Here is a 24,208-nt window from a genome sequence, read left to right as displayed (position 1 = left end):
GCAGGGAGCAGAAGAGGAGGCTGGATTGGAACAGGAGTTGAATCCTGGGAGGATAGAATGACCGGTGGGAAACTGGAGGCTAGATTGACTGGGTGAGCCTTGTGGCCTGGGGGTGATAGTGCAATGTAGGGAATTGATAGGTATGTGGGGTTCTGCTAGCAGTGAGGTAAGGGAAATATGTGATACTGTTCTGGTTACTGATAGAGTGGGTGAAAGAGAGAAATGCAGCTATAGGGTTTCTAATAGGTAAATGTTCATGAGGGAAAACTTAAACATGCAGTTGTGGGAAGATGATCTTTAAAGTGGAGGTCTTGGTTCTCTTCTGCAAAGCAGATCGTGTGTATTTGTGGGTCCCATAGTTAGTGAAAGAGATGTGTGCTGATGACTACTCTTGTGGCTTGCTCCTATTAAAAGGTGCCCTTTTTCCTGCAGCTGACTGGTAAGCATTTGCCAACTAACTTGTTTGGCAGGAGGTTGCCAGTGATTAGTGATAGAATCAGCATACTGGGCATGTTCACAGCACTCCTGCTCACTGTATGACCTTGGCAAGTCACTCAAATCTCTTCTTTTCCCACTGGCAAAAGAGCTTCGTGATCTGTGGATGAAAAAGCATTATACGAGTGCTGGTCTAAATGCACAAATTGTACCACTTTAATTATACCCTTCCGTTGCTGCAGGAAGTGTCTCTATGGTATTATGATGCTATAGCTGCAGAGCCATTGCTGTACCACAGCAGCACCTGTAGCCTAGGTATGGCCTCAGTAAAAACTCGTATTCCCCTAATAGAAAGAATACCAATACAAGATCCTTGTGTAGGCCGTGTTGTACAATAGTGCCTTGAAGTCTCCATAAGGGTTGGGTCCCCATTGTGCAAGATGCTGTGTAAACCATGTTTGTGCCCTGAGGAGGTTGCATTCCAAATACTAGTCTGGAATAATCAAATACAGCTGCTTTATACACTTGGGATGGAGATTTAAAACTGGTGACAGTAGCATACCATGGCTGATATCCTAGCTGCATTAAGGTTGATGGCAGAACTCCCATTCAGTGGAGCCAGGATACTACCTTCCAACTTGGCTAGCCTTGTTTTGCTTATCCAAAGCTAATACAGAAGCAGAAGATACTTGTCCCTGTGTAGTTCTTCACAAGCATATATGAACCACAAGAGATCAGGGGCCTGCTGAAGTCAGTTTTGCCACTGACTTCAATGGAGCAGGATTTCACCCCAGATCTTCAAAATAGGATAAACTTTGAAGCGATATCTACACTTGAAACAGTACAGTGGCACAGCTGCAACATTGCAGCTGCACTGCTATAGCACTTCAGTGTAGACACTACCTATGCTGATGGGAGGGTTCTCCAGTTGGTGGAGGTAATTTACCTCCCCAAGAGGTGGTAGCTAGGTTGATGGAAGAATTCTTATTTGACCCAATACTGCCTAAATTGGGAGTTAACTCAGCTTAATTTACTCAGGGTGTGGACTTTTTTGCACCCCTGGGCGATGTAGCTGAGTCAACCTAACTTTTTAGTGTAGACCAGGGGTTCCCAAACTTAGTTCACGGCTTGTTCAGGGTAAGCCCCTGGCAGGCCGCAAGATGCTTTGTTTACCTGAGTGTCTGCAGGTACTGCCGCTTGCAGCTCCCAGCGGCCGTGGTTCACCGTTCCTGGCCAATGGGAGCTGCGGGAAGCGGTGACCCGTCCCTTGCCGCTTCCTGCAGCTCCTATTGGCCCGGAACAGCAAACTGCGGCCACTGGGAGCTGCGAGCGGCCGTACCTGCGGACACTCAGGTAAACAAAGCATCTTGCGGCCTGCCAGGGGCTTACCCTGAACAAGCCGCAAATCAAGTATGGGAACCCCTGATGTAGACCAGGCCTTAATTGTATGTACTTGTATTACTCAGAACAAGCTTGTAGTGGAGAAAGGGTGGCTATGAAAGCTAATGACCTTTGACTTGTGGGGTAGCTGTCAGTTCTCATCTGTTGTCAATTTGGATGCACGCTACTGTAGTTGCTGTGTTTCACTAATGAACAATAGCAGTCCCAAAGCTCTGAATTTGCCATTGTTTCCCATGCAGAGTACAAAGCTAGCTTTTATTAAGCAGTAAGCACTGCCTGGTTTGAAGTCTATAATGAGCACTTCTTGAGGGTGCTTGCATGCTTTTAGGAGTCAATCCAATTATAGCATAATAGTTGCACAGGGAGGGAATAGCCACAACCAATTAGTGCTGGGGGCCTTCAATTATCTGAGCAGAGACCCTGTCTCCCTTTGTACAGATCCTAGCACAGGAGTACCCGAGTCCTAATCAAGGTTTCTGGGCACTATTGTAATTATCACAAATCGCTCTTGTGATACACCCGATCCAACCAGCAAGTGGCCATACAGATGTAAAAAGGGGGTCCCAACTTCACTGATGGAAATAGGAGCCTCTGGGGACAGAATGGCATATCCTAATGGGCACCAGATTAAGCTTCTCACTAAAACCAACCAAAATGTGATCCAGTAGTTACTGAAAGGGAAAGACTACATTCTGTGTGCGCACTGTGGAAGTGTCTGATGACCCCCTAGTTAATGTTGTGCTGTGACTTGCTTTCCAAGCAGAACTAACATCCCTCTCTCGGACAAATAGTTGAAGTTCGTTTCCAAGCTTGACACCATAACCCTGTGAAGGGCAGCTGAAACTTTCCATAATGGTTTGCCAAGATATTAGCATATAAAGGGCTTCCTAACACTGCTGTTCTTGTCTTCTGAGCACAAACTCAGCAGTGTCTAGCTCAGGGATCGGCAACCTTTCAGCAGTGGTGTGCCGAGTCTTCATTTATTCACTCTAATGTAAGGTTTCGTGTGCCAGTAATACATTTTAATGTTTTTAGAAGGTCTCTTTCTATAAGTCTATAATATATAACTAAACTATTGTTGTATGTAAAGTAAATAAGGTTTTTAAAATGTTTAAGAAGCTTCATTTAAAACTAAAATGCAGAGCTCCCCGGACCGGTGGCCGGGACCCGGGCAGTGACAGTGCCACTGAAAATCAGCTCGCATGCCACCTTTGGCACGCGTGCCATAGGTTACCTACCCCTGGCCTAGCTACTCAAATGCCAGTGCCTGGGTGCAGGCACCTTAGTTTCCCCCTACTCTGCAGCCTTGACTCTGACACGTCTGGCAACAGCAGTGCCAGTGGAGTATCTCAGCATTGGCTGCCCTTGCTCCCTGGCTCACAAAGCCGTGAAGCCCTTAGGGTGCAGTGTCAGGAGAGTCCTTTAAGCATGATGCAGAGAAACTGAGCTCTTCCATAGCCCCTGTCCTTACCCAAAATCTCTTCTCCACCACCTCCTACCACACAGCTATTTCCCCTAGCACTCCTGCTTACCACCACCCTGTTATGTTTCCACTGGCACACTACGCAGCAGCTTTCTTGAGAGCCAAGACAGGTGAGCTGCTGCATACGTGGAGTAGTTTTTTGAGAGGGGAAATCTAGGAGAAGGGGGGGCATTCGGCTGTAGGGAGACAGTGGTGGGGGGAGGAGATGATCAAGGATATGCAGAAGAGGTATAGAGGAACAGGGCTATGTAGGGGGAGCACTGCCAAAAGGTGGGAGAAGGAGAAGGACCTCGGAGTCCTGGTTGATCGCAGGATGACTGAGTCGGCAATGTGACGTGGCTGTGAAAAAAGCTAATGCGGTCTTGGGGTATATTAGGCGAGGTATTTCTAGTAGGGATAAGGAGGTGCTGGTTCCGTTATACAAGGCATTGGTCAGACCTCATTTGGAGTACTGTGTGCAGTTCTGGTCTCCCATGTTTAAAGAGGATGAATTCAAACTGGAACGGGTACAGAGAAGGGCCACTAGGATGATCAGAGGAATGGAAAACCTGTCGTATGAAAGGAGACTCGAGGAGCTCGGTTTGTTTACCTTAACCAAAAGAAGGCTGAGGGGGGATATGATTGCTCTCTTTAAATATATCAGAGGGATAAATACCAGAGAGGGAGAGGAATTATTTCACCTCAGTACTAATGTGGACACGAGAACAAGTGGATATAAACTGACCGTCGGGAAGTTTAGGCTTGAAATTAGATGAAGGTTTCTAACCATCAGAGGGGTGAAGTTCTGGAACAGCCTTCCGAGGGAAACAGTGGGGGCGAAAGACCTCTCTGGCTTTAAGATTAAGCTTGATAAGTTTATGGAGGGGATGGTTTGATGGGATAACATGACTTTAGTCAATAGGTCAATAACGCACCATTGCTGGTAATTAGTAACAATGATCAATGATGGGATATTAAAAGTTACTACAGAGAACTTTTTCCGGAGGGTCTGGCTGGAGAATCTTGCCCGCATGCTCGGGGTTCAGCTGATCGCTATATTTGGGGTTGGGAAGGAATTTTCCTCCAGGGTAGATTGGCAGAGGCCCTGGAGGTTTTTCGCCTTCCTCCGCAGCATGGGGCAGGGGTCGCTTGCTGGGCAGGGTTCGCTTGCTGGAAGATTCTCTGCGACTTGAAGTCTTTAAATCATGATTTGGGGACTTCAATAGTTGAGTCAAGGGAGAGAATTATTCCAGGAGTGGGTGGGTCAGCTTTTGTGGCCTGCATCATGCGGGAGGTCAGACTAGATGATCACAATGGTCCCTTCTGACCTTTAAAGTCTATGAATCTATGAGCTGCAAGGAAAGAAGTGAAAGGGAGAGGAGGTATGTTTTTATATGCTTAGTAAGGTATCCTCAAAGGGCTCCACTCTCTCTGCGGGGTGCTGGTTATTAGGAAGGCTTTTGGGGAGGTCTGTTTCTGACATTTTTTAGAGTAATTAACTCTGCCATGCGTCTAAAGCATGAGAAGCAAAAACTGAAATAGACTAATTCAGGTAAAATAAAAATGTCCAGGCTTCCAAATGTTTAGATGAATAATGTTCTCTTGATATGTGGTAGCTACATCTAACTTACCCTTAATGCTCCATATTAAGGGTTCTGGTGGTGTTATGAATAAACAAGCTCTCAAACCTGGAAGTGGGCAAAGGAAGACATATTTGGAGGGAGTACAGTACCTACTAGTAGCTTTGTCTGTAATTCCAGTACAGCAAGTGTGCATCAGAATTGCTCTGGGCTCAGTTAGCCAAAACAAGTAAGAGCAGGAGGGAAAGAACAAGGAGTTTTGGCAATGATAATTCTTATGTACCATCTTCCTCAGGTGCACAGATCTTCTGTTTGCCAAGGTGGGTGCTGTTCAAAAAGCTAGAGCACTCATGCAAACCAGTTCTTCCCACCATTGTAGTAGCAAGGTTTAGAATTGCATTTATCTTCACTCATTTGAGCAATACTTGGAACACGGTCATGAGTACAAAGGAAGGTCAGAGGAGGGAAACCTGATTAGACTAATTACGTGCTGCAATTGACCTTCAGCATCTGCTGAAGTAAAAGTCAAAGTACATCGTCCTATGATAAGCAAAGATAGCACTTGGGAGGAGGATATTTAGTCATTTTCAAAAACATCTGTGCAGTATAAAGATTTCCAAAGGGCAGAACAAATGCAGCCCCCAGACTCCATTAATCCTCAGTGCTCCATGTTCTCAAATCTCCTGGTTTTGTTGGCTGTGCCAAAGTTGGAAGCAACACAATAATCATCAACTTCTATAACTTTGTTTATAACCCCAACTTCAAATACATCAAATTAGTAGTCCTTAGTGAGAGCAAAGCCTGTTGTAAGTTTGAAATGTTTGGGAGTTATCCAGTATGATAAAGTACCTGGAAAAACATGCCTGAGTGTGTGCCACAGTTTGGAAATGGCTGAATGAAATATTGTCTAATTTACTTTACTTTCAGCCTAATGGGTAACTTGAAGGCTCAGGCACCAGGGGCTAGTGATCATGGGCGCCAACTTCTGCTCCTGCTGGTGGGTGCTCAACCCTCCTCTGCCCCTGGCTCTGTCCCCATTCCATCCCCTTCCCCAAGTCCCCACCCCTGCTCCGCCTCCACCCTGCCCCCATTCCACCCCCTTCCCCAAATCCCCTGCCTCTTTCCCACCTCTTCCCTTGAGCGTGCTGTGCCCCCGCTCCTCCCCCTCCCTCCCAGAGCGCTGCCAAACAGCTGTTTGGCGGCCGTCAGAAGTGCTGGGAGAGAGGGGGAGGAGCAGGAATGCAGTGTGCCCAAGGGAGGAGGTGGGGGGAGCTTGACTGCCAGTGGGTGCGGATCACCCACTAATTTTTCCCCGTGGGTGCTCCAGCCACCGAGCACCCATGCAGTCAGCGCCTATGCTAGTGATAACCATAACTGTGGTAGTGTCATGTGAGCTAGGCTATATATAGGGCTCTTTGTTTTTAGTTTCTATTTAATTTTTTCCAAGAAATTAATCAGTGTTTATTACCACAACACCAAAAACAGGTGAAAATCCGTGCAAAAAGCTATTAATAATTTTTCTGGGTAAATATCCGGGTTTATTTTGGTAGATGGAAAGACGGGGGAAAAACTTATTCAGTAGATTAATGCTTTGAATTCCGTTCATCAATGTGGTTTGCTGGAGAACTAAAACAGAACTCAAAACACAATGCTACCTCTGAGTTTAAGAAAACAATATCTCTCTAATCACCAAATACAACTTTTCATTTGAATAAACAGTTGACTGTTGTAGACACAGAACTATTAGTCTGTAAGTACGTACATATACTCAACTTCATCCTTTTCTCCTGTTTTTGTGTTTTAAAACTTTCAAATATTTCCTTGTTCTGAAACACATTCTGATACAGATTTTCATTGTCTTCCTCTTTTAGTGTGTCAGATCTTTAAACCATTATCTGCTAATAGCTTGAAATGTGTATGTGTTGGGTGTGAGATTCATCAGTACTTCAGAGCTTGCATGCATATCTGTTAGTCTAGAAGATACACACAACAAACAAACAAATTGCCTTACTTCAACAGGCAGCTTTGCATATACCCACAGACTACTGTATTTTCCTAATAAAACAAGTTATTTTTCATATATTTGAATGATACAAAAGTAGGGTGAAAATAAAAAAAAGAATAATATTTTTTGTAAAACCTGGGAATTTTTCAATTAAAAATGAGTTTAAACTGAGAACGAAGGGCCTTAGCTATAAGTAAGGCTACAATTTTGTCACGGAGATCACAGAAGTCACGGAATCCATGACTTCCAAAGACCTCTGTGACTTCAGCCAGTGGTGGCTGGGAGCTGCAGGGTCCCACAGTGGCTGGGAGCTGCGGGGTACCCTGCCTGCCCACAGCAGAGCCCCCAAGCTCCGAGCTGCTGCAGGGGGACCCTGGACTTCAGCCCCCACAGATGGTGGGGACCCCTGGAGCTCCCAGCTGGCCCTCGCAGCTGCTCAGCTGTTCCCCATTTTGTCATGAATATTTTTAGTAAGTCAGGGACAGGTCACTGGCTTCTTTGAATTTTTTTATTTTTTTTATTGTCCCTGACCTATCCGTGAAATCTTAGCCTTAGCTGTAAGTGACCATTGATGAACTTGTCAAGTTTAGAGGTGTGATGGAAGAGAATCAACCAGCATGTTTCAGGATGCATACTGACTCCAACCCAGGATAGCATAGCTTTTCTCCCCTCCCCAACCCCAAAAGAATGTAACACTGTGTTTAGGTGAGTTGCATTGGTTTCCCATCTTCTGAATCATCAGGTGCTAGAAACAGGATGAGAGAGACGGGGGGGGGAGGGATAGCACAGTGGCTTGAGCATTGGCCTGCTAAACCCAGGGTTGTGAGTTCAATCCTTGATGGGGCCATTTAGGGGTCTGGAGATAGGTCCTGCTCTGAGCAGGGGGTTGGACTAGATGACCTCATGATGTCCCTTCCAACCCTGATATTCTAGGATTCTAAGAAACAGGATGGCACTGTTGCTGAAATAGGTTCCTTGTTAGTACTTCCGGTTGTCATTCAGCTTTAGCCCATCAAAGAGATATTTGTGGCTTATAAGTTTGATGGTAAATGTAACTCCTTGTTGCAGGATTTATCTAAAAGACTGTTTTGGCGCTGAAAGACCTGTATGAGATGGAGAGAGATTGTTATAGTTGAACAAAAAGATTCCTCATGCGGATGAGTGAAGAACTGAGATTCAGTGTGAACTCTGAAGGCTTTTCATTTTTGTTTATCATACCTCTGGCATTTGTTTGAACACAGGAATTTGTGGTGGTCTGTCACTGAACAGCTGTTGCTCAGTTAGTCAAGGAAAAGAACAGGTGGACAGGCTAGAGCACAGCTGGGCATTTGGTCTTGAGTATGATACATGGAGAGCAAAAGTTACTTTCTACATTTGCTTTGAGGAAGAAGCTACTGCTTTTGTGTGTTTAAATGTTATAACCCTTGTTTTGCCTAGTGGATAAAGCAATGGACTGAGACTTGGGGTTCCTGTTCCCTGCTGGGTGATCTTGGGCAAGTCATATGAACTCTGTGCCTCAGTTCCCCCTTCTGTAAAATAAGGATAATGATGCTGACCTCCTTTTGAGGTGCTTTAAGATCTATGATGAAAAAGCAATATCTAAGAGCTAATAATGTTAGAGTACCAGATCGGGGAAGGGGGGGTGTTTAAGTTGCTCATGTCCACCTATGTGGTTGTTCTCCTAACCTACGAGCCCCTGAATGGGAAGATCATTTTGACATCCCCTGTCTGAGACCCAGCAATTGGCAACTACTCCTTAAACCTGACAAAAGCCAAAGCCACCAGAGTCTTCATCCTGCTCTGAGTCCCACATTTAAATCGGTCTTGAGAAATCTGGCAGCAGCACAGGATACTGTCAACTGAGGAGGAAATCTCTCTGGTGCAGTCTCCCCATTTCTCAATCCCCTTCCCAGATCTTTCTTTGGTCTCGAAATTCAGGCTTTTCTAATCTGTAGGAAAGCAAAACACAGAGGCAAACTCCCTCCTATCACAAGCAGCATTAATTATCTCTTCAGATTCTTAAACCACACCCACCATCATAATGTCTGCGCCATTGTGGTGTCTAAAAGAGTCCTGCAGCTTTCCACAGCACTGCTGTGATGAAGACAGGTATTGATTAAACGTGTTTGCTTTGTTTCAGAATCCTTATGCCTAGAACTGCTATGCCAAATAGCTGTCAGACCAGAGTGAGGCTTATCAGGTTAGGTATGGAGAATAGACATAGGTATTAGACTGCTAGAGTTCATCAGATTTGTACAGCACTATGGCTTTTAAATCCAAAGAAAAGAAATGGGTAGGGTATATGTTTCTGCTCAGTCAGCATTGCAGACCCAGGCTAGTGTGTGGCTAATTTGGTATTGTTCCACATTAGTTACTAGAAGTGTCAGAATGGGCACTGTGACACAAAGGGTTCCCCAGAAAAGCCTTGATTTAAGAATCTTCCTCTGTCTCATAGCCCTACCTCCTTTTTACACTGGGTCCCTTTTTTGTGCCCTGGCTAGTCTGATGCCTGATGAACATGATTAAAATACAGAGAGAACGCTTTGGCACCAGGATCAATAAGTGATTTTTTTTTTTTTAAAAACCACAGTTTATTTTCCTGCATTATGACCTCTTTCTAAATTTATCACCTTGTGGAGCCATGTGAATGGTAGTCTGTAAATCAGAACTGCTGGAAATAGCTTTCCCATTACCATGTGATCCGCCAACACTGCAGCAGCTCTGCTCTGAACACCAGTCCCTGGAAAACACCTGCTAGCAGAGAAGAGCCTATTCTGCTTTCTGCAGAGCCCGTGTGTGTGTGTGTGTGTTCTGGCTTTCAGTAGTACTCGCTATTTCCTGACACCTGTAAACTCAGTTTTTTCTGACACTTGAACAGAAAAGGCACTGAAATAGGTCTGAAGGCTGTCCTAGTCTTAGCCAAAATTATGTTCAATACTTTAAGTGCTGCGGTGGATAAGATGTACCCCTGTAAAAGCTACTGCATGTTGTTACAAGGTCTGCGTGGTAGCATTTCACATCTCCTTTTCGAACCTGACCTTTAGCGTTGCCCTCCTTTCTCTTCTTTCATTTGAGGATTAATTTCAAAGCTCTTCACAAACTTCTCACAAAGGCCCCATGTGCAGGGAGATACTATGTATGTTTCAGAGGTGAAGAGAGGAAATCACAGAGAAGGGAAGTGACTAGCCAGTGGTAACACAGCACGTCCGTGTAGTGTCAGCAAAGGGGCCCAGAACTCATGACTCCAGCACTGTAACCACGAGACTGTATTTTCTAAGAATAGCAAGAGCTGACATTACGGAACTATTTCTTAGTTATCAGAGGGGTAGCCGTGTTAGTCTGGATCTGTAAAAAGCAACAAAGAGTCCTGTGGCACCTTCTAGACTAACAGACGTTTTGGAGCATAAGCTTTCGTGAGTGAATACCCACTTCATCAGACACATGTATTACTTAATTCTTCCCTTTTAGTTTACAGGAGATTCTTCCTTATAAACTTCCCATCCTTGTTAATACTGGTTCATAGACTTCAAGGCCAGAAGGGACCATTATGCACATGTAATCTGTTCAGTTTAGTGCTCCCAGTGTTGCTAACACCAGTTAATGTGGACAGGCCACCAGTTGCTGCACGTGGTTTTTTTAACAGTGTGTTATGGCTAATCAATATGATGCTCAAAATGCTGGGAGCAGCCTGTACACTGCAGTGAAGTGGGCTGTGTTGGTACTGAATAGGCCATGTACAACTTGGGACAGCTGGATGGTAGGAATTTGAGCTTGTTGTGTGTAAACCAACGAAGGGCCATCCATTAAGACAAGCTTTTGGTCACTCCTCTGTAAAATACAGATATGCTTGCAATAACCTTGTGATACAGTCACCCTCAGCCATTAGTTTGGTTTTCTTTCTAGCATAGCGTGTGAGGGCTAGCATTTGAAAATGCTGGTTGCCTTTAAAAGTAACAAAACCATTTGAACGGAAACCTGACAGTCTGAGTGGGGCAGAGAGCTGACACTAGAGGATGGGACCTCCTCTGACTTCTAGGTCACTGGTTCAAAGCACAGTGGTGACCAAAGCCCCCATGAATGGATGGCTCTTTGTTGGCTGTTGTAAAACAAGTTGACCTTCCTACCATGCAACTGTCCCAAATTGTACATGACCTTATATCTAGGTACCTATGTGGCCTACTTCCCTGCAGTATCTGAGTGCATCATTAGCAGCCTCCAAAGAGAGAACTAGGATTAGATGAGTCATGCAGGCGCATCTATCCCTTCACTCTTAGAGGTGCCCCACCAGGTCAAGATCAAGATACCTTCGCAGAGCAGCCTGTGTGAGGCAGCTTGAATGACTGCTGCTTGCGTGCATCTGCATAGAGCTGGGAGATGGGAACTCTAGAGTTCTTCTCCCATTCCTGCCTCTGAATTGCTGTTTGGCTTTGGCCAAGTGGTGTGCGGACCTGCTTTCTTGAGGTGCTCTGTACCCAAAAAATCAGACTCTTACCCTCAGGACTCCGTTTCCTCATCTGTAAAATGGGGGCAGTGTTTATCTGCCGCCTTCACTGGAGCAGGATTGAGGATCAATGAGCTAATGTGTGTGCTCAGAGCTGTCTGCAGTGGTGGTGTAGCTGTGTCAATTCCAGGATACTAGAGAGACAAGGTGGGTGAGGTAAAATCTTTTATTGGAGCAACTTCTGTTGATGAAAGAGACAAGCTTTTGAAGAACTCTATAGCTCAAAAGCTTGTCTCTTTCATCAACAGAAGTTGCGCCAATAAAAGATTTTACCTCACTAACTTTGTGGTTAGTACTGTCGCTCCACCACACTCCCACATCCAGAGCTTTTAGGGGGGCGAGGGAGCTGAAGTGGGGGACGACTTAACATTCCTCCCTCCCGCCAGGTTTTAAACCTTAAATCCGTAAAGAACGGGTTAAATGTAGTAAACTTCATTCCAATCTCTACCCCTGTGCTTGGAAATATCCTCCTGAGTGCTTTGGCTCTACCATTTATTCCTCCGATACGCCTGCTACTTCCATGTTACTCACAAGTGAATTGTCCTATTGAAAATATATATATGTGCATATAGTTTATAAGCTCATACCAGAGTATAGTAATCGTGTAACCTTATTACTGTAACCCTTCTCCTTTCTCATGCTAATTCTATCGGGTGTGTTGTATGGTCTTTCATTTTGTCACAGATCTTAAGTACTCTTGGGGCAGGGACCTTGTCAATGCCATCTCTTGCCCTCTCCACTTTCTGTGAATTGTACATACAATTACCTTAAATATGTTGTGGAGGGGGGATTTGTCCCAGTCATGCAATGTGTGCCATTCATGTGGAGCTGTGTTGGAAAAAAAAATCTATGAATTCATTAATTGCTAAATGTTAGCAAGTCTGCATTGTTAATGTTTAAAATCTTAAATGGTGTGCTTGGCCTCTAGGGTGGGGCATGATCATGAGGCAGCTGTGTGTCTTCCTCCCCCAACGCCTTAAAATTCATCACTGTTGGCTGCCACGAAGGTAACAAGAGTGTAGACTAGTCTCTAGAGTAAAGAGGTTCTGTTATCTCTGGGTTTGGCTCTGGTGTGACTGCCGCTGGAGTACTGTGTCCAGTTCTGGTGTCAAAATTCAAGGATGTTGATCAATTGGAGAGGTTTTGGAGAAGAGCCATGAGAATGATTAAAGGATTGGAAAACCTGCCTTAGACTGAAAGAGTCAAAGAACTCAATCTCTGTAGCTTAACAAAGAGAAGGTTAAGAGGTGACTTGAGCGGTCTGTAAGCACTTGCATGGGGAACAGAAATTGGATAATAGAGGTGTGACGGGTTGGACGCCCTGGGATGTCACCTGGTGTGCTGAGCTGACTATTCTGCCAGCCTGGGCCCCCTTTTTACCTGGTCTTGCTGGGCTGGGCTCCCCAGCCTTTTCCAGCCTAGCACACAGGCAGGGCCGCACCCAGGTGCACAGAGAGACAGAGATCCGCTCTGAGAAGGCTCAGCTTAAGGGGCTTGCCACAGAACCCAGATGTCCACCACCCCTTGGAGTACAAACTCAAAATAATATGAAATTCACCTCTTCTCTCAATGGGGACGAGGGTATGCACTTCTCTTCCCCCCCCCCCCCCCCGCGCCCCAATTAGAAATCACATAAATTGGGTTATATTGTAAATTAGAAATAGATTTATTAACTATAACAGGTATATTTTAAGTAGTTAAGGAGGTAGCAGACAGAACAAGGCAGATTATGAAGAAAATGAACCAGAGCATGCAAACTAAGTTTAATACACTAAAGAAACTGGTTACATGTAAGTTCTGATTCTAATAATCTTCACAGGCCAGACGCCCTTCCAGCCTGGGTCCAGTTCTTCCCCCAGTTCAGTCTTAGTTGTTTCCTGCATTCATCTTGGGTGGGGTAGCAGGGTAGAACTCACAACCTGGATTACCTTGCTCCCCACGTCTTTTGTTTCCTAGTGTGACCCCTGCCCCCCAGCTTCTCGTGGAAAAGTACAGAATTCGAGATGGGTTCCAGTGTCAGGTGACATGGTCACATGTCTCTGTAGCGCCCCTGTAGCCATTCTTCACAGGCTGACCCACCCGTTCACAGGAAGACTAAGCTCTTTTACAGTCCATTGTCTCTTGCTGATGGGCCATCACGGGCATTTTCATTGTTGTACCTGAAGTGTTAGCAGGGGGCGTCACTCAAAGTAACACAGTTGAAATATAGATACGTAGTCAATATTTCTAATTTCAGAGACAGACATGATACGTGCATACAAATAGGATAATCCTATTCAGTAAATCATCACCTATCCAATGATACCTTACAAGGCCCATCTTGCTTAAAGTACATCTTAGTTATGTCATATTCCTATCAAGCATATTTTCATAAAGATTATGGAGTATAATGTCACAAAGGCTTTTCAATGTGGCAGGGAAAAAGTATAACAGAATCCAATGGCTGAAAGTTGAAGCTAGACAAATTCTAACTGGAAATAAGGCACACATTTTTAACAATCAGGGTAATTGCTCGTTGGAACAACTTGCCAACAATTGTGGTGGATTCTGCTTCAATGGAAAATTTGTAAATCAAGTTTGGATGTCTTTCTAAAAGATATGCTCTAGTTCATGCACAGCAATTGGACTTGCAGCAGGAATTAATTCAGGACAGTCGTATGGCCTGTTTTATGCAGGGGATCAGACTACACTACCACAATGGTGCCTTCTGGCCGTCAAATCTGACTCTCCGGCTGCTGTCAGTGTGTTTAGCTGTGTGAAATGGCAACTGTGAATAAGTGGGAGATTTTTAGGCTACTGGGAGCCTGTCTACACTTGAAACACTCCAGTGGCACAGCTGCTGCTATAGCTCTTTAGTGTAGACACTACCCATGCCGGCAGGAGGGGGTTCTCCCGTTGGTGTAGTTAGGGCACCCCTTCCCTCTCCTCTGACCCCCCCAAGAGGAAGTAGCTAAGTTGATAGAAGAATTTTTCCAGAAAACTAACCTTGTCTACACCAGAGGTTAGGCTGGCTTAACTAATCATTAAGGGGTGTGTGGATTTTTCATGCCCCTGAGCGATGTAGCTGGGATGACCTAACTTTTGAATGTAGATCAGTCCTAATGCTAGTTTAGACAAGGTCTGGGATGGAGTTTAATGCTTTTGAATTTTTGTGCAAAGGATCTATCACTCTGCTCTTTCCTTTTGTCTCCTTAGTCATGGGACATATTCTTTCGCAATGCCAATGCTGGAGCTGCTCCAGGTACTGCTTACCAAAGCCCCCCTCCACTGAGCACCAGCCTGTCTGCACTGACGCAAGCACAGTCCCTGGTTCAAGCACAGCCGAATGTAGATAAACTAGTGGACGACCATCTTGCAGTGCAATCTCTTATCAGGGCATATCAGGTAAGAACACTCTTTTGTGTGGCGGTGGTGGTGAATGGATACCAGTCTTCAGTTCAGGATTTGCTCCTTTTTAAAGACACGGGGCCTGATTCTTGACTGCCAGCAGCTTGTATAGTCATTGCCACTTGCCTTGCACTGGTGTCAGAGCCTCCTAGACAAAGGGCAGCGTAATGAAGAATCAGCCCTGTTACTATTCAGGTTGTTGCCTGAAGTCACATGCAGAATTTTGGTGACTGGGTAAGCAAACTGCATGCGGTGTCACTTTTCTGAACTACTGGTGGAACTAAACCGTTTACCCTGGGGTGCTGGAAAAGGCTTCCATGGTTCTGGCTGTTCGTGTTGTATTTACATGGTAAGTATAGCTTAAGAATGTTTCCTTGCTGTTCTGTGTGTAAAATCTACCTAATTTTAACTGCAAGCCACTGATCTATTGGGAGGATGCATTAGCTGACACTTCCTAGATAATAGGAGAACCAAAACCATTGTTTTTACCCAAATAAAGTGATTATTACAGCTAAGCTAGTTATTAACCCCATCCCATCAACTGCAAAACAAGAGACATACCTTTGCCCACCCCTGACTGTTTGGTGGATAATTAGTTTCTAGAATTAACTTCTTAACAATAATGCATCTCCCACTTCATTCCTAGCTTAAAACGTGCTGCTGTGCAACAACTCTGTCTCCAGTGTTCCAACACACTTCCAGGATTAATCCCTGATATCCTAAAATAAAAATGCAGGATACATTTCTCATCTGCAGTTAGGAAGAGGCCATGCTGTCGCTGGCTACTTAAATACATTTAAATATGCTGGCTGAAACATTCGGATCAATACAAAGCTTGATGCCAAAAATCAACACGTCAAGGGGAGCAGGCGTCCTTTCTTGGAGAGAACATCTATAAACTATGGAATCTACGCTGCTTCTGATTTCCTTGCAGAGGCTGTTTTTTCTCAAGATGCTCTTAAATTTACCCTTTTTTGTGGTTTAGTGGTTTCCTATGCTGCTGCTGAGGCTGGCTCATATATTTTTAATTGCTCTCCACTTTGTCAAGCCTGTGATCTTTATTGTGGACAAGTCTCTCACGATTTATACACTTCAAAAAGAAAGAAATCTCATCTGATCATCCCCTCAACTCCACACACATTGTACCATCCCCTTTATTAGCGGCCCCTGTAGCAGGTTTGCAAAGCTGCTAATTACCATTCAGAACTTTTTATTCTTAACTCATGTCTCACCATCTCTCAGCTGCTGTCTGGCGCTGCCGCTAAGGAAGAGCTCCCATGAGAAGTTAGGATCACTCCAGGCATGGTAGGGGTGTTATCATATTTGGAACTGTTGCCTAGGAAACTGGATCAAGCCTATACTTTCATAAAGGCTAGGTTTGTTTTCCCAGCCCCTGAATGCAAACCTTGTTACCTGAACTGTCTCCCCACTGGGAGAGCTGAAATGAGCTCCGTTAATACAGGTGTTGTTCCAGCAGGATCGCTGTTGAGCGACATTGTGGTGCCTCTGCTTCTACCCCTCCTGCTGCAGAGCTGTGTCTCTTCTGCAGGACTCTAGGCCTTGCATGCTCATGGAACAAGAGGTCAAGTTTGCAGTATTTAGCTCATACCCTGCTTGGTACTACATAGGCACTGGTTCTAGGCCAAAAGTCAGGCCGTCGCTCAAGGTCAAGTTGAAATCTGCTGTAGATGGTCTTGGATATCATCCCTGATTGTATGGCAGAATCATCCACTTCACTCTACTTCCCTCAGTACCAATGCTAATTTATGTTAGCAGCTAAACCCAATGTCTGCCCATTCTTGGTTTGTAGAATAAGTAGGCAAACCAACAAGAAAAATACTTGGATTTTAGTTGTGTATACGTAGTCCAGCCTGAGGTTATTGTGGGTTTTGTTTTTGTTTTGTTTTCTAAATCCAATTACTAGTGAATATCAAATCCCCATTTCTTCCTTTTCTCTCCCTGCCACAGCCTTTGAAATGGCAGAATAAGAGTGTCCACACAGTGAGTTATACTGGTATAACTATTCTAGTAAAGTAGTGCCAGGATATCTTTCCCATGTAGAAAAGCCCTTAAAGGAAAGGACTACAGAGCCTGGCAGATAAAGCAGATGTTTGTGACATATAGCCTCTTTAAAAGCACCAGGCAATTACCATCTTAAAAACTGGATTGAACTGGAATATCTCCAAATTAATTATAGGGGAAGAAGAAACTGCTGAGTTTCGTAGTGGCAGGAATGGTGGTTTCTTCTTCGAATGATTTGCTCATGTGTATTCCACAGTAGGTGTGCGTGCTCGCCACATGCATCAGTGCCAGAAGTTTTCCCCTAGAAGTACCTGTGGGGGGGAGCACCTCCAGCGACCCCTGGAGGGGTGCCTCTCCCCACCCTCAGTTCCTTCTTGCCACCAGTGAAGGTGCGTTGGAACTGCTTAGCTCCAGCCTTCCTGCAGCTTGTCTCCAGAACTGTTTGTTCAGCAGTACCTGTAGTCAGTTTAGTTTTCAGTGAAGTTTAGTTAGTTTCTGAGCCCGGGCCAGGGCATGCCCCGGGATTTAAGTCGTGCGGCTCTTGTAGGCATTCTATGCCAAGGAGTGACCCAACACAGACTGTCTGCGCTGCTTGGGAGAAACCCATATCAGCAAAAGGTGCAAGATCTGCAATTCGTTCAAGCCCTGGACCAAAAAAGAAAGGGACATTAGACTCTGGGCTATCCTGATGGAGTCGGTGCTGGCCCCGACCCCGGCACGTCGCTCTGATCCGGTATCCGGCACAGCAGCGTTAGTACGCGGAGACCCTCCGGTACCTTTGACTAGTCGCCACCGCTCCCCTTCCATGGGGCATGCCAACAGGACCAGAAAGACTCCCTCTTCTCAACGGCACTGAGTGAAGTCTGGGACAGAGGCTAGGCCCATGTCGGGTAGTCCTCGGTCCCCATCGGGCCCTAGGCCTCCGACTCATGCTGAGTGGAGTAGCCTGGCTCCTTGGGAACAGGCCTCTCCGGATGTCTGGATGCCACTACGCCTGAAGCCCTCCAGGCGGCTAAGGATGTCGTGTCCATGCTGGTGCTGGAAGCAGCACCGATGTCGGCCCCACGCTGCAGAGGCAAGGCGCCGCTGGGATCGCCGCTGGCCCGGTCTCGGTCGAGGGAACGTTCCCAACACCACTCACCGCCCAGTGACGGTTCAGGGCTAAGTCCATGTGGATCGCCCTCAACGCCGGCTAGACTGTCTGGATGGGTGCCATCTGATCAGGACTCCCGGCACCACTCGTCTTCACGGAGCGAGCGGTCCTCGTCTCGAAGGTGGTACTGCAGTCGGTCGCGGCATGACCATCGATGCTGTTCCGGCTCGGAATCCTGCTCAAAGTCTCTGCCAAGGCACCGTAGCTCCGGGCGTCGATCGCCGGCTCCTCGCCATCGCGGGTCCACCTGTCAAGACCGCTCACAGAGCAGCTACTACAGTCAGTGCCGTTCTCCCGCCTCGAGGTTATGATCCAGTGGTCGACATAGATCCTGGCACCGCTGCCACTCCTGGTCCGGGGGCAGCAGCGTGTTGTACACCAGCCCTACCTCCGCTCACAATCGCCCGTCTACAGGCCAGGTTAACCAGCTTGATTGGCCGGCCCCGCTGGTGCCTTAGCAAGTGCAGTGGCACCATGCGTCGTGGCCAGCCCAGTGGTACCAGTGGGCACCTGGCCTCCGGCGCAGCCCACGGTGGGGGCTCGCTCGGTGGCCGGGGCATCAGAAGCACTATCAGCCTCCATCCCTAAACCGCCGAGGAAAGAGTCGACGGGACCCACTTCCTCGGTGCCGTGCCCGGAGTCTGACCAGGTGGTGGATCCTCCGGTGCCGGCCGACACCCAAAGCACTGCACCGGCCTCCTCGCCCTGTCTGGAGGAGCTCATTGTGGCCCTGCCCCCCCTCCGTCCCGCAGAAGGACTACCGGGCCCATCAAGAAGGAGGCCTCTGTGCTCGGTGTTCTCATGAGGCTGTTTCTGCCGTCTGAGGCGACTTTTATGCTGCCAAAGTGGCCTAAAGGAACATTAGTGTAGGTGAGAATTGGGCCCCGTACCACATGGGTCAGGACATTTTTCTACCAGTCCTTTGCCCCAAACCCCACGCGACTAATGAGGAACGCCACCTCCACACGCTCGATGTGAGGCAAGCTCTGGCTTTCTACCTCGAGCGAACCAAGCCATTCAGAAAGTCCTTGCAGCTGTTTGTTGTCTCAGCTGAGCGCACGAGAGCCCAGCCAATTTCCACTCAACAGCTGGGCAACTTGATCACTTCATGCATCCGCTCCTGTTATGAGTTGGCGGGTGTTCCCCCGCTGCCTATTGTTAGGGCACACTCGACGTGGGCACAGGCCTCGTCGGCTGCCTTCGTGGCCTATGTCCCTATTCAGGACATTTGTAGGGCCACAACGTGGTCTTTGGTTCACACTTTTACCTCACACTATGCGATAGTCTCCCAAACCAGGGATGACGCCGGGTTCGGCAGGGCACGGTACTCCATCCCGAGAACTTGTGAACTCCTACCCACCTCCAGCAGATACAGCTTGGAATCACCTACTGTAGAATATACCTGAGCAATCACTCAAAGAAGAAAAGGCAGTTACCTTTTCCGTAACTGGGGTTCTTCGAGATGTGTTGCTCATGTCTATTCCACATCCCACCCTCCTTCCCCTCTGCTGGAGTTGTCTGGCAAGAAGGAACTGAGGGTGGGGGGGAATGCGCAGCTCCCCTTATACTGCACCAGGCAGGAGCCACTCCAGGGTTTGCGGGGGGTGCTCTCCCTCCCCCCTCCACCCCCCCATCCCCCCCCCCCCCCCCCACGGGTACTGCTAGGGGAAAAACTTCTGGCACCGGTGTACTTGGCGAGCATGCAGACCTACTGTGGAATAGACATGAGCAACACATCTCGAAGAACACCAGTTACGGAAAAGGTAACTGCCTTTTACTTTCTAATCATACCAGTAGTTATGTGTCTGTTTTCCTGCCTCAAAACAAGCCTCTACCAGCCATTACAAAAATTAATCAATCTGCCTTTGTATGATTATAATGAAGGAAATAGTCATATGCCACCCACTCAGGTGGCATTCCATACCTTGCTGCTTTCATGGCTGCCTACGCAGTTCAGCATGTTTGCACTGCAGAGCTGCTTTGTATTAAATCTAGGAGATAAAAGGAAACTAACTTCTTCCAGTTCCCCCACACATTCAGGGATTTGGGAGTTGGGTTAGAAACCAGACAACTATCAAATCCATCTCCTGGTGCTCTGAGTTCTGAGCTGTTTGACAGCCATAACCAGCAAGCTGACCCTCCTCTGTTCACCGTTACCAAAGAACAGGATTTCCAGCATTGGAACCCCAGACCCCTTGACATGCATGATTTGTGAAGCTGAACTGGTTGATCTAATGGATCTCTCCATGTTTCAATTACAGGACAATCCTCATGGATTATCACATGCCTGTTCAAAGGGTGGGGAGTGGGTCCCAGACTGGTGCAGGAGAACATTTTTCTTATTCTAATCCAAGACTGTGGGGACTCATCAGCAATAACTCTGGAGAGGTCACGTGATGCAGGTGCTCAGCGCTTTCTCAGTGAGTTCCCCTAATTTCAAGCACTAAATTCTGGCTCCTCAATGGATTAAACCACAGAAATCACTTCCTAAACCTCTCTGGGATCATTTACAGTACTAAGGCCTTGTCTATACATCCAAGTTGTACCAATAACTATGCCAATATAGCTAAAGTGGTACCACACCCCAGTTATATTCAGGAAAGGAAATAAGCTATACCACTGTAAGGAATTGTTATATTTGTATAACTGGGTCCACACTCGAGTGGGCGCTGCAGATATGATATCCTAACTTGCAGCTCAGAATGGAAGCTGATCAGGAAGGGAGTCAAAATGTCTGCAAAATCTAGAGGCCTGGTCACCAAGATCAGGCAACATACTGCCTTCAACTTGTAGTAAACTTTCAGAAATCAAACTGGCTCTCCAGGCCCCCTAACTGAAACAGCAGTCTGTTTCAAAATCAGCTGACACCAGTGGAATAAAGAACAGCAGTGTTTTAAGGCCCAAACTGTTAGATACACCCATCTGCAGCTTCTGGACAACAGCCTCCTAGCTGGAGGATAAAACTATAGATACTGAAAATAGAAGTTATTGACTCAAAGTTTCGGCAGCTGAGCAAGCAGTTGGTGGGAATGACCCCAGTAGTTTCTGAGGGAAGAACTCATAACTCATCAGCAGGAAACTGTTTGGCATGAGACTTATTCAAAAAAACTAAATTCTGATCTGGCATAACCTCTCTCATTGTGGGGTTGGGTGTCTCTGCACGTGTGAGCAATATCCAGATCAGAACCCTCAGCAACACTTTCCTGAGTTTGAGTGATATCTTCCCAAGCTTTTCTGATATCAGAAGCAGAACTCCCGAAGCTGTTTCTGAAGAATACCTAACAACAATTCACACAAGTAGAAAACAGCCCAAAGTCTGTAATAGACCAGAGATGGTCTGAGAAACATCCTTTATCAAACCAATGTCTGCACAGCCTTTAGAATTCTCTCTGTTTGGGTGTCTATACTGTGCTCCTCGCTGCGGTTTCTGGGTGCCCGTACTTATTCCTTAACAGCCTAAAGCTCTTTAGAAAGATGAGCTCCGAACCTGACTTGTAATATTGGCCTTTGATGGGTAACATCCTGTTTAGTTTGGAACTTGGTGTCAGTGGTAAGGGGAGGGCTACGCTAGAATGAAAAAGACGAAACTATTTGAGACTCATCTTAGGACCATCCTCTGTGCTGGAAGCACTTTGCTATTCTTGTCCTTAAACTTGTTGAGTGGTTTAAGTCTTCTTCCTTGGTTCAGTCAACCATTTATGAAATTGAACTGATGTATCTGCCCAACTTCAGTCTTGGAGCATTGCCAGCTGTTCTTGTGTTCCCAATCCAACCCGCAACTCCTTCTCTTTTGAATTATTGTTGCAATGCAACAGGACTATATTCTCTGCACTAACTAGTCATTCACATTTAAGCCTGCCAGCCAACTTGGCATTGGTCTGACCACTGGGATTATTAACCTGGGAGCTGACTCTTAACGTGCTATGGTGCTTACAGGAAATAGTCATGGTTGAGTTCTTAAAATCTGGAAACTTGTATGATAACAAGTGCCTCTCCTGTACAGATCCAAGGTGGTGGTAGGTCTACTCTTTGCTTTGGGATCACTTCTCTGATCTCTGAGAATCTTTCAGCGGAGAAGAAAATCTTTGCTTTGCCTATATTGAATTTGACCCCCAGTGTTATAAATTTCTTCACTGTAGAGAAGGTGTTTTGCTGCATTCATAACCATGTGAGCCTTCTGGGCTGCTATCTGGTTTTGAGCTGAGAAACTTCACACTGTAAATGTTGTTTAAATATGAAACCAGGACATCCTAGTGATCCAAGCAGAAACAAAATAAGAACAATTTACCAAACCACACAACATACAATAAATCTACTTTCTTGTCTCCTTGCTACTGTGGGTTGAAAGGGAACCCTAGAATCTGATGGGAACCAGGAGACTATTAATAATGTTTCTCTTAGGCATGTGTTCAGGTCATGCTTGTGAATCCCTTGACCTGTTATTTAGGAAATGCTTTCAGAAATTATCTGATAGAGTTCAAAAGTCCCTCTGCAGAACATGAAGACATAATCCCTTCCCCAAAGCGCTTACGGTCTAAGTAATCTCCCCTCCACAGCTTCCTTTGAACTGTAAAATGGAGTTAATAATGGCTAACTCGGGGGGAGCAGGAGGGGAACGGAGCGGAGCGGTGGAGGGAAGTTCTGGGGCCATGCTGATAAACTTTGTATATGGTGTATACTCCATGTTGCTCTTAAACAAAAGTTGTGATGTTTATGGGCAACTTTTTTATACATTTATTACATGCAGTGGATCCCTTTTGTACAGTGGCTTTGCAGAAAGGGTAGAATGTGAAAATATGTATGTCTCTTTTAATGAACTTGTTTAATAACTGATCTGTGTTGTTGCTTCCAGGTCAGGGGTCACCACATTGCAAAGCTTGATCCTCTCGGCATTAGTTGTGTAAATTTTGATGATGCACCAGTAACTGTTTCTCCAAACGTCGGTGAGAATTACTCTGCAAATTAATTCGAATGTAATTTAACTTTTTTTATCCCTTCCCTTTCCTTCCCCCCCCCCTCCTTTTGGTATCCACTTTCCTTTCCATTCCTGGCCCATTTCATAGATTCGAGGGCATCATGTAGCACAGCTCGACCCACTGGGAATCTTGGATGCAGATCTGGACTCGTGCGTTCCAGCTGATATTATCACATCCTCAGACAAACTGGGTGAGGGCTTTGAGAGCAGTTAGTGCCGCATTGCTTGCGCTCCTCTCTCACTTTCACAGCTTTGTTGTAGATAGAGCGCTTCACCAGGAAGAGAGGTCTTAAGTTTCCTTAGTAATGATCACGTTCTAAATTTGTATCTGGTGAAACATTGGCTTCACCAAACTAGCAGCAGCGCACCAGTTCTACTACTCCTTCTAGTTATCCTAGTGGATGTGTATTGTACCATGTGGTAGATCTAGGAGCCATGTTGTCTCTCGTCTCCTATCAACATTTGTTAATTTCACATTGCAGTTGTAAGTGGACTGACTAGTCCACTGGTGCAAACAATTGCATTTCTGTGGAAATGTAAAGTGATAGGGGGAGACAGGTATCATGGAGATAGGTGTTCATGCTTCCTTTCCTTAGCATCCTTTGCTACTGGAATCCTCAAAGCGCACTGCTGCTTTCTCGCCAACAGGCTGCTACTGCTTCTGGGGGCCATGGTGGTAGCCCTCAGCAGGTTGGAGAAGACAGGAGCTTTGTTGGTATTCTCCATACAAGAATAGTGCAGTCAAAAGAAATCTCTCTTGAATTACCCACAGTCATATGTCATGGTGTTAATTTTGTGACAATGCTGTTGCATTCCTTAGTTCCTTGGCTTGCTGTGGAACTTTAAAACAAGTTGAATGCACAGTTTCAACTCTGACCAATAATTGTCTGCTAGTGATCATGACAAGGAAGCTTTGGAATGTCTTCCCATATTAAGTAGAGAGGTCGAAAATACAGTGCTTTTGGTTGGAAGATGCATGTATGTTGCACAGATGACTGTGTGTGTTGTTCAGTACTTGAAATTCTGTCCCAAAGGTGCTGAAATTCCAGTACCTCATAACAGTCTCTAATTTTGATCTCTGTAGTATGCTGCCATTCTTCTAGTCTAGATTATGGTGGCTGAGCTCTCTCTCAACTTGCTGGTGCTTTCCAAGGGTTTATAAACCTGATTCTGTAAGCTCTCCTAAGCAGCATGCTTCTAACTTAGACTAGAGCAAGAGTAATGACCACTAACCCTGACATGGGTGAAACACCTGATCAGAATATATTGTGCATGTAAATGTATTTG

The 24,208-nt window shown here is 45.9% G+C and overlaps 1 protein-coding gene across 6 annotated transcripts in view; it reads left to right on the top strand.

Moving 5' to 3' along the window:
* OGDH (oxoglutarate dehydrogenase) overlaps positions 1-24,208 on the top strand; it is a 103,039-nt gene that overhangs the window by 26,473 nt on the left and 52,358 nt on the right. For 3 of the 6 annotated variants that reach the window (XM_008168313.4, XM_008168311.4, XM_065584277.1), the window contains 2 exons: positions 14,580-14,768; positions 23,010-23,112. In XM_008168313.4, the coding sequence (XP_008166535.1) occupies positions 14,580-14,768; positions 23,010-23,112 (292 nt within the window). Of the gene's footprint in view, positions 1-14,579; positions 14,769-22,798; positions 22,890-23,009; positions 23,113-24,208 lie in introns of all 6 variants that reach the window. The other 3 variants (XM_024105225.3, XM_008168312.4, XM_065584278.1) reach the window with 1 other exon arrangement.

The sequence above is a fragment of the Chrysemys picta genome, chromosome 2 (assembly GCF_011386835.1).
Source record: "Chrysemys picta bellii isolate R12L10 chromosome 2, ASM1138683v2, whole genome shotgun sequence".
Lineage (NCBI taxonomy): Eukaryota > Metazoa > Chordata > Testudines > Emydidae > Chrysemys > Chrysemys picta.
Note: the sequence above shows the minus strand (reverse complement) of the source record. Positions and strands in the feature narration are given on the sequence as shown.